This window comes from Astatotilapia calliptera, chromosome 19, assembly GCF_900246225.1.
Source record: "Astatotilapia calliptera chromosome 19, fAstCal1.2, whole genome shotgun sequence".
Taxonomy (NCBI): Eukaryota; Metazoa; Chordata; class Actinopteri; order Cichliformes; family Cichlidae; genus Astatotilapia; species Astatotilapia calliptera.
Window position 1 is genome coordinate 24,031,752 of NC_039320.1, and position 15,403 is coordinate 24,047,154.

Sequence of the window (15,403 nt, forward strand, 5' to 3'; positions counted from 1 at the left end):
ATCATCTTGTCAGATTCCTTTTAAATAACAAACACCAGGAGACAAGAGTAACTTTCGACATCTAATTTAACTCTGTCCAACTAACAAGCTTAAAATATCGACAAAAATTAGTGTTTAGAAAACTCAAGAGGGGAAATGCCAGATAACCCACTCGACCGAGGAAATTTCCAAGTCGGAAGCACGTTTACAACAGAAGCAGCTGTTCCCTCCCACCTGCTCTTACAGAGTGGCTCACATTGGCTAAATGACGGCTGCTAGGCCTTTAACACGCAGCGTCGCAAAACCTCAAGAAAACACACAAAAAACCCTGATCATATCAGACGGAGAGCAAGTTGAGAGCTTACCAGTCTTGTTGAATTCCGAGATGTAATGACGTGCACTTAAAGAAGATGCAAAAACCATCGAAACGCCAAACGCAACGTAGCCAGTGGTTTGGCGCCCCCCACACACACAGAGAGACACACAGATAAAACATAAGGATTGTACATTAACACAAAGCTGTTGTACAGCCCGTATCTAAATGCAATATTGCCGTGCAAAATATCACAATACTATGCTGGAAACAATAAATGAAAAGCTGAAAGATGCGTTTTTGTGTTAACTAATTATTGTTAAAAGGAAATATCACAGTGATTTAGTGGCCATTAAATTTGCAAATTAATGATGATTCATTTCAGAAATTGTGAGTTTCCTCCCCTACAGTTTGTAAGTTATAGGTATCGTTATTGATGGTCCTGTATTTACTGGATATCTGATCGATACCAAAATTTGCAGTATCGCACTAGAAGAAGACGAAGTGGAAGATATGATGTGGTTTTATTTTTCACCGGTTCAGGGGGCGGCGGGGTACTTAAGCGCACTCCTGTGCCTGCGCGACCCTTCAGGTAAGAAGAACGACAGCGTGGACTACTTTTGTAGGACTAGGAAATATTGGCGGAGTGAGACCTCTTCCCTTTTATCTGCTACAAGACAGCCAGGCAGGAGACCTCAGACGTTCATCCGTGGTCTAACCTTTATCCTTGTTATTTTGCAAGCAGCACCATGTTTGCTGTCAGAAATGCACTTCGCCTCGGCTCCAGGTTATTCATCCCTGCGGTGACAAGAAGAGGCTGTGCCGGAGCTGCCATCCCCATAGACGACGTAGTGAACGGACTCACAGAGGAGCAGATACAGGTTAGCCACACTAGCTAGCTAATGCTAGCAAAACAAAGTGCACACTTGTGTCTGTGCGTGTCAACCGCAGGCATTAAAACAATCACATACTCTCAGAGACCAACATTTTTAGTGTGTTGTATAGTTTTGTGAATTTTAAGGGCAATAAAAGAAGACAGTTTTGCGAGGACACCGTCCCCCGTTACGTGATGACATAAGTTAGCTAACAGCTACAAATTAAATGAAAAAAATCAAAAGCTACCGACTAATACTCGATTAATTTATCTAATTACATTTATCTAATTAGAAAATGGTCTATTTAACTAATTTTACTAGTTACATTATTAAACAATTTTATTAAATTTCCACGTATGACTTTACAAAGTAGGTTGTGGTAATAAATGGTAGTAATGGAGTGACTGATGCCGACATTGGTTTACAGTCGATATTAAATCAAATCAAAGGTGACTGCAGGCCGGGTATATTTTTGCGCAAAGTGAAGGAGACTGGACCCGAGGCTGCAAGGAGAGCAGGGGGTGGGTGGGGTTCATATACAGGATTTGATTGGATGGAAGGAGTTGTCTCAGATCCCAGACCTTTTATAAAGTCAAATATACATGCAATGCCAGTTAAAACATTTCAGTATGATTGGGCAAACAACACGTCCACCTGTAAATCAAACAACACACTTACCTCCATCTCCAGGCAGGTGAAAAGCTTTCTCAAGCCGTCACTTTATGATCTTCATCCTCCCAGCACAGTCATTACAGGTATGGTTTTTTGCTAAGTAATTGTTTTACGTCCTTTCCACAGCTGAGGCAAACAGTTCGCAAATTCTTTGTAGAAAAACTTGCACCTCATGCCGACGAGATCGATAAGAAGAACGAGTTCCCAGGAATGCGGGTGAGTTGAAATGCACAAGTGACAAAATTCAGAAAGTTGTAGCTGATGTACCAAGTAGTAATGGAACTTGGGGACAGTACTTCTAGGTGGTAAAAGAAAACAACACATTGTTGATACATCTGTTGACATTCCTTACTTGCTGTATCCTGCACCACCACTTCTGAGTATCGTAAGCAATCCAGTGAGCTCAGCTGGCTTTTCTAAAGGAATCGGCATTGCTTTTTGAGCACGGGGCGATCGTGGCTCAAGAGTTGGGAGTTCGCCTTGTAATCGGAAGGTTGCCGGTTCGAGCCCCGGCTTGGACAGTCTTGGTCGTTGTGTCCTTGGGCAAGACACTTCACCCGTTGCCTACTGGTGGTGGTCAGAGGGCCCGGTGGCGCCAGTGTCCGGCAGCCTCGCCTCTGTCAGTGCGCCCCAGGGTGGCTGTGGCTACAATGTAGCTTGCCATCACCAGTGTGTGAATGTGTGCGTGAATGGGTGGATGACTGGATATGTAAAGCGCTTTGGGGTCCTTAGGGACTAGTAAAGCGCTATATAAATACAGGCCATTTACCATTTAAAAAAGCACTTTTATATCTAATCATATCGGAAAATGTGGTTGTCAAAAGCTTACTGTACTTTCAACGATTTCTTTAAGCTGTTCTTTTTCTAGGGTGGAGCGATTGTAAAGCATACATCTTTAATAACTTTAAAAAACAAGAATTTGGCTCACAAGTTTGAATTTATTTTGGATTTTCTCTAATCCACACAGGCTCAAAAGTACATGTATAGGCTCAAATATATACATAAACCACTGCTAAAACTTGGTTTGGAGCAGGGGCTTCTTTTCAGGGGATTCCAGTTCAGGCTTGAGCTTTGGTGGTTTCTGGGTTGTTCCTGAACCTCCTAACTAGTTTCCTCTCATCTTGGGTGACAGTTTGGGTCTTCTTCCAGAACTTGGCAAAGTTGTGACACATCCAATTTACTTCTACCTGCATGCAACTGTGTGAACTGACGAATCTGCAATTACTTACAAGTCATTTCTGAGCATTGGTCAAGCCAATGAGTGGAGAATCAAACAAATCCTCTTTGTGCTGCCACAGGAAAACAACCACTTGTATTTTTTAAGTCTCTAAAGATGCTGTACAAGCATTCCTGGAAAGAGAACAGTTCAAAGAAATCATTAAAAGACCAAATTTGTCGTGACGTTCATGCCCATGATGACTGTATGTAAACATCTGACCACAGCTGCATGACACCAATATATGTATATATAGCTAATATCGGCTGTTACTATTGGTTGAGCTCTAGTAGATATGCATGTTCAACTGTACCTCCAGTGTATTGTTTCTACTAACTTTCTGCTTTCCCTCTTAAACAGGATTTTTGGATAGAAATGGGGACGATGGGACTTCTTGGCGTCACTGCTCCAGGTGTGACAGCTGTGATTTTTATGTAGCAGGCAGTTCATACAGTTACAGTTATGTCTAACACATATTTTATGGTTCATATCAAGGCATAAAGGTTTCTATTTTTTTTTTTTTTTAGCTGTTATTAGGCGAGTTTACACTCAGCTCACACTGTATATCCCTTTCAGTGGAATGTGGAGGCACAGGATTGGGCTATCTAGATCATATAATTGTGATGGAGGAGCTGTCACGAGTGTCAGCAGCCGTCGGTCTCAGTTATGGCGCCCACTCTAACCTTTGCGTTAACCAGCTGGTACGCCACGCCAATGAAAAGCAGAAGGAGAAGTATATGACGAAGGTCAGGATCAAACAATTCATGTTTAAATATTATCGAAAAACATTGAACGTAATGAGCTTGTTTACTTATTTCATTAATCGTGTTATTTCCTTTGCCAGTTACTGACAGGAGAACATGTTGGAGCCCTGGCAATGAGTGAGCCCAATGCTGGCTCTGATGTTGTGTCAATGAAACTCAGAGCAAAGAAAGAAGGTAAGACGCCCAAACTGTGACTCACTTCTCTGTGGTAATGATAAATGTTCAGCTTAATCATACATCCAGTATGTGGAGCACATAAATAAGATCTGCTATTAGCTTTCTTGGTCTTACAGATCTGTGTGTTTGTTTTGTGTTTGTTTTTTGTACTCTTGGTCCGCTTTGCCAGTGTCACGTAGCTTTATTTGTGTGTTTATTGAGTGCTATTAATATCAAGGACTTTAGAAGAAGAAGGATTAATTATTCTATTATTTTGTTCACCTCAAAATCATTAATATCTGAATGCATTATTACATAAGAACATCTTCTGAAAGCTATTATCATGGTATGTTAATAGATATGTGTTGGACACTCTCTTGATGGGGGGGGGGGGAGAGAGTTTTCAGGGCTTTATTAGCTCAGGGTTTGACAGAAATGCTATTGGCATTTACCACACTGAAAATGTACAAATGAGTCAGACTCAGCAAGGTGTCGTGTGTGTGCTGCATGGCCAGATTGTGAGTATGAGCTGCTTATAGAGGCATAAAATTTGACTGTGTTGTTTATCTGAAAACATTATTTTGATAGTTAATAAGATGTGACAGCAGCAACAAAAAGTCGGGCTTTTTTAAAATGGAGTTTGTGAGGTTATAGACTGTATTATGTAAGTATTGAAGTTAAAAGCTTTTTTTTTTTGCGTATGTCATAAACAAGTTATGAATAGAACTATTTGAGCTGCTGTTTTCGTAGCCTTGTTAGCACCATCAGCTCACAGGAAGACAGTTTTGTACCTGCATCAGATTTCTACCTGGTACTTCCTGCCACAGTGCTTGTTAGTTTAGCTGCTGATTCTAAATTGGCAATAGGTGAATGTGTTGTTCAGTTTCACTGATTCAGCCTCCTGATGGAGTGATAACCTGTACAGATTGCACCCCACTGCTTGCTCAGGGACTGCTGGGGTGGGTTCAAGCTGTGGTGAAGAACATGGATGAATTACTTTTGCTGCCTGGTGCGACATTCGGGGATGGGGAGAAAATTTTCACTGCTGTGAAGCAAAGTTCTCACATGTCTTTGATAGGTTTGTCTCCTTGCAGTGGATGCAGGCAGTGGTTTTTTTTTTTTTTTTATACATAGACTGTATATAAAAGATCAACATAGCTACCATGAGGTCACTCATTGGTGAAGTGATGAGGCAGTGGTGGATCTGATCAAGACCCTGAGGGAAATATGCACACTAACCCTCATCCTAAAGCATACCCTGTGTTATCTTCCTTCTGGACACAAATGGGGAAGATTATTTGTAAAATGTATCGTATTTTATTCATTAAGACTTGAAACTACAAACTAAGAACATAAACTCATTATAAAACATTGTTAATGAAGTCATGGATCAAGGGAGCCGAAGCACTGTACTCCAATGGGCCTCTGTACAGTCAAAGTCGCTGTCTGCTTGCCATTTGAAATAATGCAGGTTTGAGGCACTTCACTTTTCAAACTCAAATGCCATGTCCATCTTTTATATACAGTCTATTGTGTATATTTGGCTGAATGACGAGCAGTTTTTCCACTTCAAACTTCAACATAAATAGAAATATTAGAGGTTGTGTGCATAAAAGTTTTAGGACTGTCCATGAAGAGCTTGGCATAAGCCAAAGGCATCAACAAGACCAAAATGCCAAGCACCTATACTGCCCAAGGCCGGTGAAAACAAATGCAAATATATACAAACATGAATTCCAGCAGGAAAATGTGATGCCTTAACAGCAAAAAGATGTGAAGTGACAGTATCTACTGGCAGGCCTAAGAGAACCAAAATAGTATCAGTGCCTTTTGTTTTTTTTAATTTTTTAAATTTTTTTTATGACAATATCAAATGTCAAATCCTCAAAATTACCAGCTGCACAGCTCTCTAGTGCTTCCACACATGCGCCACTTGGTGAAAGAATCATTGCCATCAGGTGTAAGCCATGAGGTTTGGAGGCAGCATTCATGCTTTGTAAGTACTGCCTTTCAAGCTGTGGGTGATTGTCAGTATTTTGACAAAGCCCAGAGAGAATTTTTAAGTTGTTGGAAAATGCAGTGCCCTGAAATTGTTATATTACAAAGTAACTACTATATGAACATAATCTTTTCACAGGAGACTATTACGTTCTGAATGGAAACAAGTTCTGGATCACGAATGGCCCGGATGCCGATGTGCTTATTGTGTATGCCAAAACGGATCCCGAGGCCTATCAAAAAGGCATCACAGCTTTCATTGTCGAAAAGGTAAATTCAGTAAAAGAAGGTGTACTAATAATAAACAAGTGTCTTTATTTGTGCATTTATATATACGCTTTGTGTAGGGAACACCGGGATTCTCGACCGCACAGAAGCTCGACAAACTCGGCATGAGAGGCTCAAGCACCTGTGAGCTCATCTTTGAAGACTGCAAAATCCCAGGTGTGCCTCACTATGCATTGTTACTTTATGTCATCCTAATGCAAACTGATTGTCTTTTATCAGCGTGGAATTTATTTTGTTTTCGTTTCTCCTGTCTTTTATAGCGGAGAACATCCTGGGTCCATTAAACAAAGGCGTGTATGTGATGATGAGCGGCTTAGATCTGGAGCGACTGGTGCTTGCATCTGGACCTATTGGGTAAGGTTCACCAGAAGAGGTTGGCTGGTTGGTTTACACTGATGTCAAGTTATATCTAATCACATATACATGTTGATTTAATTAGAAATGACCAAGTATTTTAGTACATAAATGCTGTATCCAGTGATTCTGTGAGTGTGTGCTTCAGCTTTGAAAGTTACTGGACTTGGTGTGCGAGAAGTTGGTTTATGTGTTGTTCATTAGCATGCTGAGCCTGGACTGACACAGCCATTTTCCACTATTACCTGCTCAGGTTGGCTCAGCTCCACTTGGTTTTTAGGGTTTTCCATTAAGTGGTAGCACCTGGTACTAGCCACCTTTTTAGTACCCACTTGGCTGAGATTCCAAGTGATCTGAGGCAATCCAAAAATGTGACTTCAACTGACTGCATGCCACCGATTGGCTAGTCAGTGGCATCACGTGATGCGGCCGTTTTTAAAGCCCAGTAAGAAAGAAAATGGCTGCACAAAACGCAACACTGTGGCCCGCGAGTTGGACGAAAAGCTATACACCGAGCAGCAGGTATATACCGCTGCCTCAACGCCCTCCTTTGTTGTGGTGTTCATGTCGCACACATGACGTCACCGGACTTTTTCCCATGTTGCCGTAACGACTCCATGCACATTAGGTGTTTGCCCATGCTGACTTTGATGAAGTGATATTTTGTGCCGTTTCAAAGCTGAAATCTCACGTCTCTGTATAGTGGTTAATTTAAGTTCATTTGATTTGCAGTATTTGATTGGCTAATGCAGGAACTCCTTTTATATCATGGGCCACATACAGCTCACCTTAATCTTAAGTGGCCCAGACCAATGAAACTACATGATAAACATGTACAATTACAGAAAAGTTCTGGTAGTTCATTGGCCAGACTGTCCTGTAATTTAAATTTAGTTAAACATGTTTAACATATATTTTTTGAATGTTGTCCTATAACCTTAGAGATGTGACACATTTCATTTAATGTGACATCCTCATATTGTGTTTCAGCATCATGCAGGCGGTTCTGGATGCTGCTATTCCCTATCTGCATGTCAGAGAGGCTTTCGGACAGAAGATCGGACACTTTCAGGTTTTGCCTTCATTTTTCACTTTCCTCAGAGAATAAAAATTCAAATATTTTGACGGCCATTGTGTTTAATGATTTGTTTAATTCACGTTTACTCAAGTCAGACTGACCTGATGTTCATCTGTTTGACAGCTGATGCAAGGGAAGATGGCTGACATGTACACCAGGCTGAGCGCCTGTCGGCAGTATTTGTACAGTGTTGCACGTGCTTGTGACAGAGGACACTTCAGCGCAAAGGTGAGAAGATTTGTAATCACGTCTGCTTCTGCAGCACTCAGTCAGTCACTTTAGCCAAGAAGTTTCCTAAATTCATATCCTGTATAATGGCCCCTTTTAAGCATTAAATAAGAATTTTATAGAAAATGTTGTAATATATAATCTTTTGTTGGATCCTAAAGGTTCTCATTTTCAAGTCTGCATCCAGTTACTTGTTTTTTTTCTTTCCGTAGAGACTTTCTTGTCTAACTCAGTGACTGTGATGCTTTGTGTGTTTGCAGGATTGTGCTGGAGTGATCCTGTATTGTGCTGAGAATGCCACTCAGGTTGCTTTGGACGGGATTCAATGTTTGGGTGAGTGCCAAGAACCAGAGCTGAAATGAAATGAGAGTAGATTCTTAAACTGAGGAAATTGTCATGATTTAATCAATGTACAATGTACAAACAACATATTTCAGGTTACAACCAACACACAGCTGTTAGGAAGGTCTAGTTAACAGAAAGAAAGTTCATAGTAAAATGAGGGATTTCCCCTAAAGCCAGTTTCACACGTAGACTATAGCTGAGCTTTTCTCGGCTTCACCCAGCAAAACTGCACAAAACAAAGATGTCTGTAGCAGTCAGATTATTCATTAAATGAGTGTAACCTTGTTAGTTTACTTGAAAAAGAGTCGAGTGTAGGTCACATGTCTGACTTCTTGCAAATTATTTGCAGACCCTGTTAAACCAGCTGGAGGATTTCTAGTACTGAGAATGTGCCTGAAACACATATTTTTCCTGTTGTGAGAGGGCAGCACTGTGATCTGTTACCAGCTTAGTTCGCCCGACAATTTGTGGAGTTCATGTGTAAAAACCTCTTACTAATTAGTTGATGTGATAACCCCTTATCCATTACACTGATTCTTTCCTAATAAACCGCAACAACAGTCTGACTTGTTTTAATCCGTTCTGCTCTGACAGTCACTGGCTGCTGGAGCTGACGTAGATCTATAGAATTTATTTGCTGAGGTGCCTATATGAAGTCACTTTTTCATTCATTTTGTTTTGGAGACATAGATATCTGATATTCCAACATGGTTTTTGTTGATTAACAGATGGCCACCCTTGAGCTCTGTTACTACTCGGTAACTTTGCACTAACATCTTTATGTCCTTTGTCAGGTGGCAATGGCTACATCAATGACTACCCACTGGGGCGATTTCTGCGTGACGCAAAGCTGTATGAAATTGGTGCCGGGACAAGTGAAGTTCGCAGACTCATCATTGGACGAGCCTTCAACTCCTTGTTCAAATAAAGCTGAGGGGGTGATCACCAAAAGACTGCGAGTGGTTTGCTGTGGATGATAAAAGTTATTCACACACACAAGGCCTTACTCTACAAAAGAACTTGTCACCAAGGATTTTGATTAGTTTCAGTCAAAACAGAGCATTATGAAATTGTGATATTAGAACTCGACATAATGAAAAGCAATTTTAACTACATTAAGTGGCCTTTATGTGACTTTTTTTAGCTACAGTACAAAAATGTTCGTATTCTCCAACCAGGTAGCAAGAAGTTGCTGTGAAATCTGTTGATAAAGGCCCAATCATTTTGGTGATTGGTCACTGAAATGTGTATTCCTTGTGTGGTTGCTGGAGGTTACTGGCAGTCGCTGGTCACAGAGAGGTATACACTAAAAACCCTTCAGCCAACATGTTTCAAATTGTGCAACTTTTACACTCACTGGCTGCATTGAAGAACCGTGTATCATATAGGGGCTCAGTGTTACCTCACTTATTATCACTACAGTTTAAAAAAACAAGTCTGATGACGTTGCCGCCATCATTGTCTGAATTTTCTTGATTTGTAAGTGTGAAATCGAATCTAACTGTAGTTCAGATCTTCAGAAACATGATTTCAAAGCAAACTGAAATATGTGAAAAGGGCAAATGTCTGTCAGCGCTCTGCTAGCATTTGTTTCTTTTTGGGAGCATATGTCACTGTTTGTATACAATAAAAATCAGTCTGTAGAAATCTCTCAGATTTGTCTTCCTTTCTGCAAAGAATTATGTAGTTGTACATTGTGAACGTGTATGAAATGAAATCTTATAAAATAAAAATTGTAATTTTCTATTTCTGTCTGTGTTTATTGCACACATTTATGAAAGATTTGTAATCCACGTTCCATGAACTTTTTTTCTCCTTGCGTTTTGCACTGATTGAGAATTACAGCTGCTGTGAATTATGAGATTAGTCAGGTTTATATGGGTGGGAGAAATATTGCAGGGAAAATAAATCTGCTGTCGAGCTCCATACCTCAATCCATGAAGCCCAGATAAATTTGGTTTAATTCCATTTTATTTCAATTTTTCGGGAGAATTATTGTGATATATCTCCTGTGACACTGGAACAGCATCCTGTCTGTAAAATGCAAAACCTCCAGTTTGCACTGCATAACCTGTGATATGTGTTTAAACCCCCTGTCCTACATGTTAGAGTAGCCTTAAAACAACCAAGATGAATATTGGTTTAGGGATGATTTACATGCCCTAAATTAAAATATAAGTTATAAAAGTCAAATTCATAATCGAGGCTATCAAATGTTAAAACTATGAGGACAACGTGTTAGCATAGTTTTGCATTTTTTTTACATTTTAATAGTTTGAGGGGGAACTCGTTTATTACAGCCTATTATATCTGAACACATGAGGTACTCCTGACAGTCACTTTGTTGAAGTTAAATGTGTAATTATACATCTGAACTTTAGAAGCATATAAAACAGCAATAAAAAAATTAACCTCTATTTCCGGGTCATCTTACTAAATCTTTAATGATTTCTCTGTGATCCCTGTGGCTTTACAATCCCTCTCAGTAACTTGTGGCTGAAACTTCTCCATCACCTGTTAACATGATATCATATCTGCCGTGTATGAGTCAGGTTGACTAATGTGCAGAAGATAGGGAGGTTGGATTTATTTCTGTGAACTAGAAGAGCATTTGTGCATTGTTTGTATCTTGGAATAAAAAAGAGGTCTGGTAAAAGCATGTCTCTATAGTTCCTCTGTATCCACTGAACACAGGGAAAAGCCAAAGAGGAGCCAGTAGCTCGAGCTATAATTGAAGGGAATTAAACATGGATGGGAGCTGCGTTACTGGGTGGATTTTCACCCATTTCCAGAGAGAGAGAGAGAGACATATTTGGATTCAACAAGGTGCAAACATGAACAGTACTTATGAAGACTGTGACATTTAAACTGTGCTCAAGGGTGCTAGGGGGCTCAAGGTATCCCAAGAAAGGACCTCCCACACTCCACATTGATATTGAGTTCTGACCATCTGAATATCACAGCAGAAATAAACTACATGTGGTCTTGAGCTACTCCTCATTGCCTTGTAATTCTGTAGAAAATATGAGACTTAATGGAAACATAAATGGAAATACAGTATTTATGGGAAAAATAACTTGTACAATTGAGGCCATTTCTGACAAGGCTTTGGAGAAAATTAGATGCTTCAGCTCATGGTTGAATGCATCTCTCAGGTGCTGTGCCTTTTTAATACTATATAAGCACAAATGATGCATTTTTATGACAAGCTGTTGCTAATAACGTGCCTAAAGCAGGGGTGTCCAACTCCAGGCCTCAAGGGCCGGGAACATCAAGACATGTTGAGGAGGTGATTTAGCCATTTAAATTAGCTGTGTTGGATCAAGGACACATCTAACACCTGCAGGACACCGGCCCTTGAGGCCTGAGTTGGACACCCCTGGCCTAAAGATACAATTTAAAATGGATTCTTTTCCAAGTTGTCGTCTGTCTGTAAACGTGACATTTTTTTATGGTTAAGTGAATCATAGTTAAAGTAGATCAAAAGCATTCCTCTGAAAATGGTCAGGTACAAGGACTGGACTGAAAATGAGTAAAAGCAGCCAATGTCTGAGGAAAAACTTTAAAAGATCTTCAGAAAACCTGGAGAACTATTGCTCCAGACATTTTGCCTCAAGACTTTTGTACGGTACTGTACCCGGACCAGCCCATCTGGCACCAACAACAATGCCAAAGTTCCTTAAACTACGTTTCTTCCTAGTTCGGATGCTTGGTTTGTAATTTCATAGTTTTCAGTTAAATAATTCTGCAACTGAGGCGGCAACACTGGGACTGTTTGTTTATTCCTGGCAGAACAAGCAAAATTTATGGTCGAAACCACATACTAAACCATTTGAGGAAAAAAAATGCTAAATTCAATCCACAAAACTAGAAATATTGGCAGTTTAAATGGATACGCTCATTAGTATCAAGCAGGATATAAATTCACACATTCGCCATGTGTATCTGTCCACCCACTCCAATAACTTTGATACTGGGCTAGTAAGTCAGGCAAAAAGATAAAAGATTTTTAGGAAATGTTTGATACTTTGATGTAGCCCTCTTAGCAGGTTGACCACATCCACTTCAAATGAGGTCAGAAGAACTGTCACATTTCCGTGCTGCTTTTGTGTGAATGCGCCGAGTTTTCAGTTTGGCGACATGATAAATCACCTCTGACACGAGGTTGTTGTTGAGGGACTAGGGATGCTTGAACATCTATGACACCTAGCGCACACCTCGTACATGGTAATACGTTTCATATTGCATGTAGTTGTTGCAAAACGTCTTTTTTTGTCTTCAGTTGCTTTTGCAGTTTTCAGCCATTGTACTTTAAGTCACCCAGAAAAATGTACTGGATTTTTTTTCTTTTTACCAGAATTGTTCTTCATAATGCTAAATTATGAGGCTTTTTCTGATAAAGAGCACATCTGGGGGAGCACGTGAGTTGTTTCGCTATGGCAAATGAAGTTGTTATAACTCAAATAGCCCAAGAATTCACAGCCTTTACAAGTATTCAAGTCTGCAGACATTTACATGGCAGACGTGAGTGGGAAGTGAGCTTTGTGCGTTCTAATCATGATATACTACATCAACATGGTGTTTAATTTACAGGTGTTCTCTAACCACATAGTTAGTTCAGGAATTTACACGTTAACTCTGTGTACATCAGTTAATAACAGTCGAGGCCTTAGGAAGTCCACATGTCTGTACAAAACACAGTGCCCTCAACCAAACAGGAAATCCGTGATTTTCCACTTTACAGATTTCATCATTTTCAGGCTTTCTATCTTAATGACATCCTCCATATTTGGTCAGTTTAGTCTAAAGACCTCGGGGAAGCTAAATTGCGAGTTTCTGAGTTTTCATTGAAAGGCGTGTCGATGGAACAGTGGTGAATTATGGTGTTTTGTCAAGAAACCTTAACGTGTAATTAACCAGACTTGTAGCATGGAATTAAAACTTCTAGCATGAGGCCACACTCAAAAAAAAACAAAACAAAAAAACATCCCTGACCCTCAGTAAACATGAAGCAATATTTTAAAAAAGGCGACTGAAATATGAAATGAAAGATTTATTTTTTCAAATAATTGATCACTAAGGAAAATGTGCTTGGTGTAAACTGAATGTGCACCTGTCAAGTGAATTTCAAATAACCAGATTCCATTAAATGCAACATTTTATATTGTACTTATGAAACAATATTACACACATTTTTTTTTAGCGCATATGGATGTGTGGATTTCGATTCAGACCCTCCTCTGTACTGGTGACTAAAACCTACAGATCATGATGATGCAAACGTTTTTCATGCTATGTTTAATAGCATCGCCATCATGTGTCATTACGTACAATACAACTTGAAGATCACAGTGATCCTCATGCCCGAAACACATTTATTACAATTTTCCAAATTTAAGGACTAGCATGGTTGTGTGTTGTTCCTACACAGAAAACACTGAGTCATAATAGACAAAGACCTTCTTTGTAATGAAGTTACACTGTGTGCTTCTCAGGCATAGTGTCATCACCACAGGGCTATGGGTGGTTGGTATTTTTTGGTGGACCGCATGCAAGTATATGTCGTAAGTATGATATAAGCAGTCTGAAGCCATTTAGTTTTGATCATTAGTTCACCCATTGTGACATTTTAGCTCTTTATGGAGAAGAACCAAAATGCAGACACAACCTAAATGACATAAATAACAAAGTACATAAACAAAAATAACCCTTTAATGACTGATTTCCCCCTAAAAAGAAAAGAAAAAATAGGAGAGGATAACAAATAGAAGTAAACACGGAAGATAAAAGGAATGTGTTAAGACAAGGAAGGATTGGATCAGATCAGGGAACTCCTCCTTAGTTTGAATGCTGGTCTCAGCTGTGTCTTCAAAGTTATACACAAAAATGCAAAATTAGCAAATATATGTTGACACTATTACTGTCTATATCGTTACAATGGTAGTCAGTTATGTCTGTAATGTTATTAGTTGCTATAAACACAGTGGTTTTGTTAAACGGTGCTCAGGTAGACTATAAGCTGACACAGTGAACTACCTGACATAGACAAATTTCTCTATCTTTAGACCTTTTCACTATTTCTTATGTTATTGTATGCAGGGATAGAAAATATTGTTTGATCAGCAAAGTTTCACAGGAAACATGGACAATGAGCCAAAATATTTGGGGAAATCAACCCACAGGTTTCTGGGAGGAAACAAGTGAGAGCTGATGGAGCTCCATTTAACTGATGTGTAGCCAGCGGCGGTGAGTTCGGAGTACAGGTAACCCCGGGATTCCAGAATACCCCAGAAAGGAGCGCCTTGAGAACGCCACGGTTTCTAGGGGAACGATGCAGAACGAGCTCATGAGATACTTGTTTTCTCTCGTGAGGGAGGACGTCATCAGCCCAGAGCAGAGCAGGGCTGTTGTGTCAGTCCAGACAGATGAGATCATGGATATTGCCACACAGTACCTGCTTGTGCTTGCGCTGTGTTATGTTGATTGTGAAGGGGAGAATTTTGAGCTCATCCCTCTGTAGTCACCTACAGCTGATTCCATTGCTACAGTGCTAACGGGCTCCATACCGCCATCCTTCTGAGAATAAGAACAATGTGCTCACCTGTGTACCTACAAGGACACTGAGAATTCTGCAGAAATTATTGAAATGTATTTTCCTTAAGCCTTTGAATTAAAACAGAAAGACATTGTCTTTTAGATATACTTTTTACATTATTCAATCTTTAATTTTATTTCAGCAGACAGCTAAAATGCAAAGACATTTCCAAACAACCTACTGCAGTAAACACACTCACCGTCGTGCCCAAAGCTTGCTGACACATGCAGAACTTCAAGCTGCTGGACAGCATTGTCTCGTTTCTTCTTTCCTATTGGGCAGCTCCCTTTGGATGAGGGTAAGCCTCTGTTTAGCAGCACGTCTCAGGCATACCTGCTCGACAAGGACCTCACGTTGACCTGAAAGCACCTGCCATTGTAGAGACACGTGACAAAGCAATTCAGCAACTGTGCCCAAGTTTAAAAGGTCTTTTTTTTTTCTTTTTGGATATTCTGAAGTATTACTAATATGAAGCATTTAACACTATGTCCCAAATTTTGTTAAAACTATCACAAATAAATAGAAATGAATTTCTATTTAAC

General features: G+C 39.9%; 1 protein-coding gene across 1 annotated transcript; it reads left to right on the forward strand.

Moving 5' to 3' along the window:
• Positions 1–877: 877 nt before the first annotated feature.
• Positions 878–9,917, forward strand: ivd (isovaleryl-CoA dehydrogenase). Its single transcript, XM_026152503.1, has 13 exons — positions 878–938; positions 1,038–1,173; positions 1,966–2,055; positions 3,416–3,467; positions 3,632–3,801; positions 3,900–3,993; positions 6,113–6,243; positions 6,321–6,417; positions 6,522–6,615; positions 7,606–7,687; positions 7,817–7,921; positions 8,182–8,254; positions 9,061–9,917. Exons 2-13 carry the CDS (start codon positions 1,042–1,044, stop codon positions 9,192–9,194), a joined length of 1,254 nt encoding a protein of 417 aa, XP_026008288.1. The 5' UTR covers positions 878–938; positions 1,038–1,041; the 3' UTR covers positions 9,195–9,917.
• The last annotated feature ends 5,486 nt before the right edge of the window (positions 9,918–15,403 follow it).

Bases quoted from the DNA above. Each gene is read 5' to 3' on its own strand.
- ivd (XM_026152503.1), top strand. From the start codon at position 1,042: ATGTTTGCTGTCAGAAATGCACTTCGCCTCGGCTCCAGGTTATTCATC. The intron at 1,174-1,965 runs GTTAGCCACACT...TCCTTTCCACAG, and splicing joins TCACAGAGGAGCAGATACAG to CTGAGGCAAACAGTTCGCAA. The intron at 3,468-3,631 runs GTGTGACAGCTG...TATCCCTTTCAG, and splicing joins TCTTGGCGTCACTGCTCCAG to TGGAATGTGGAGGCACAGGA.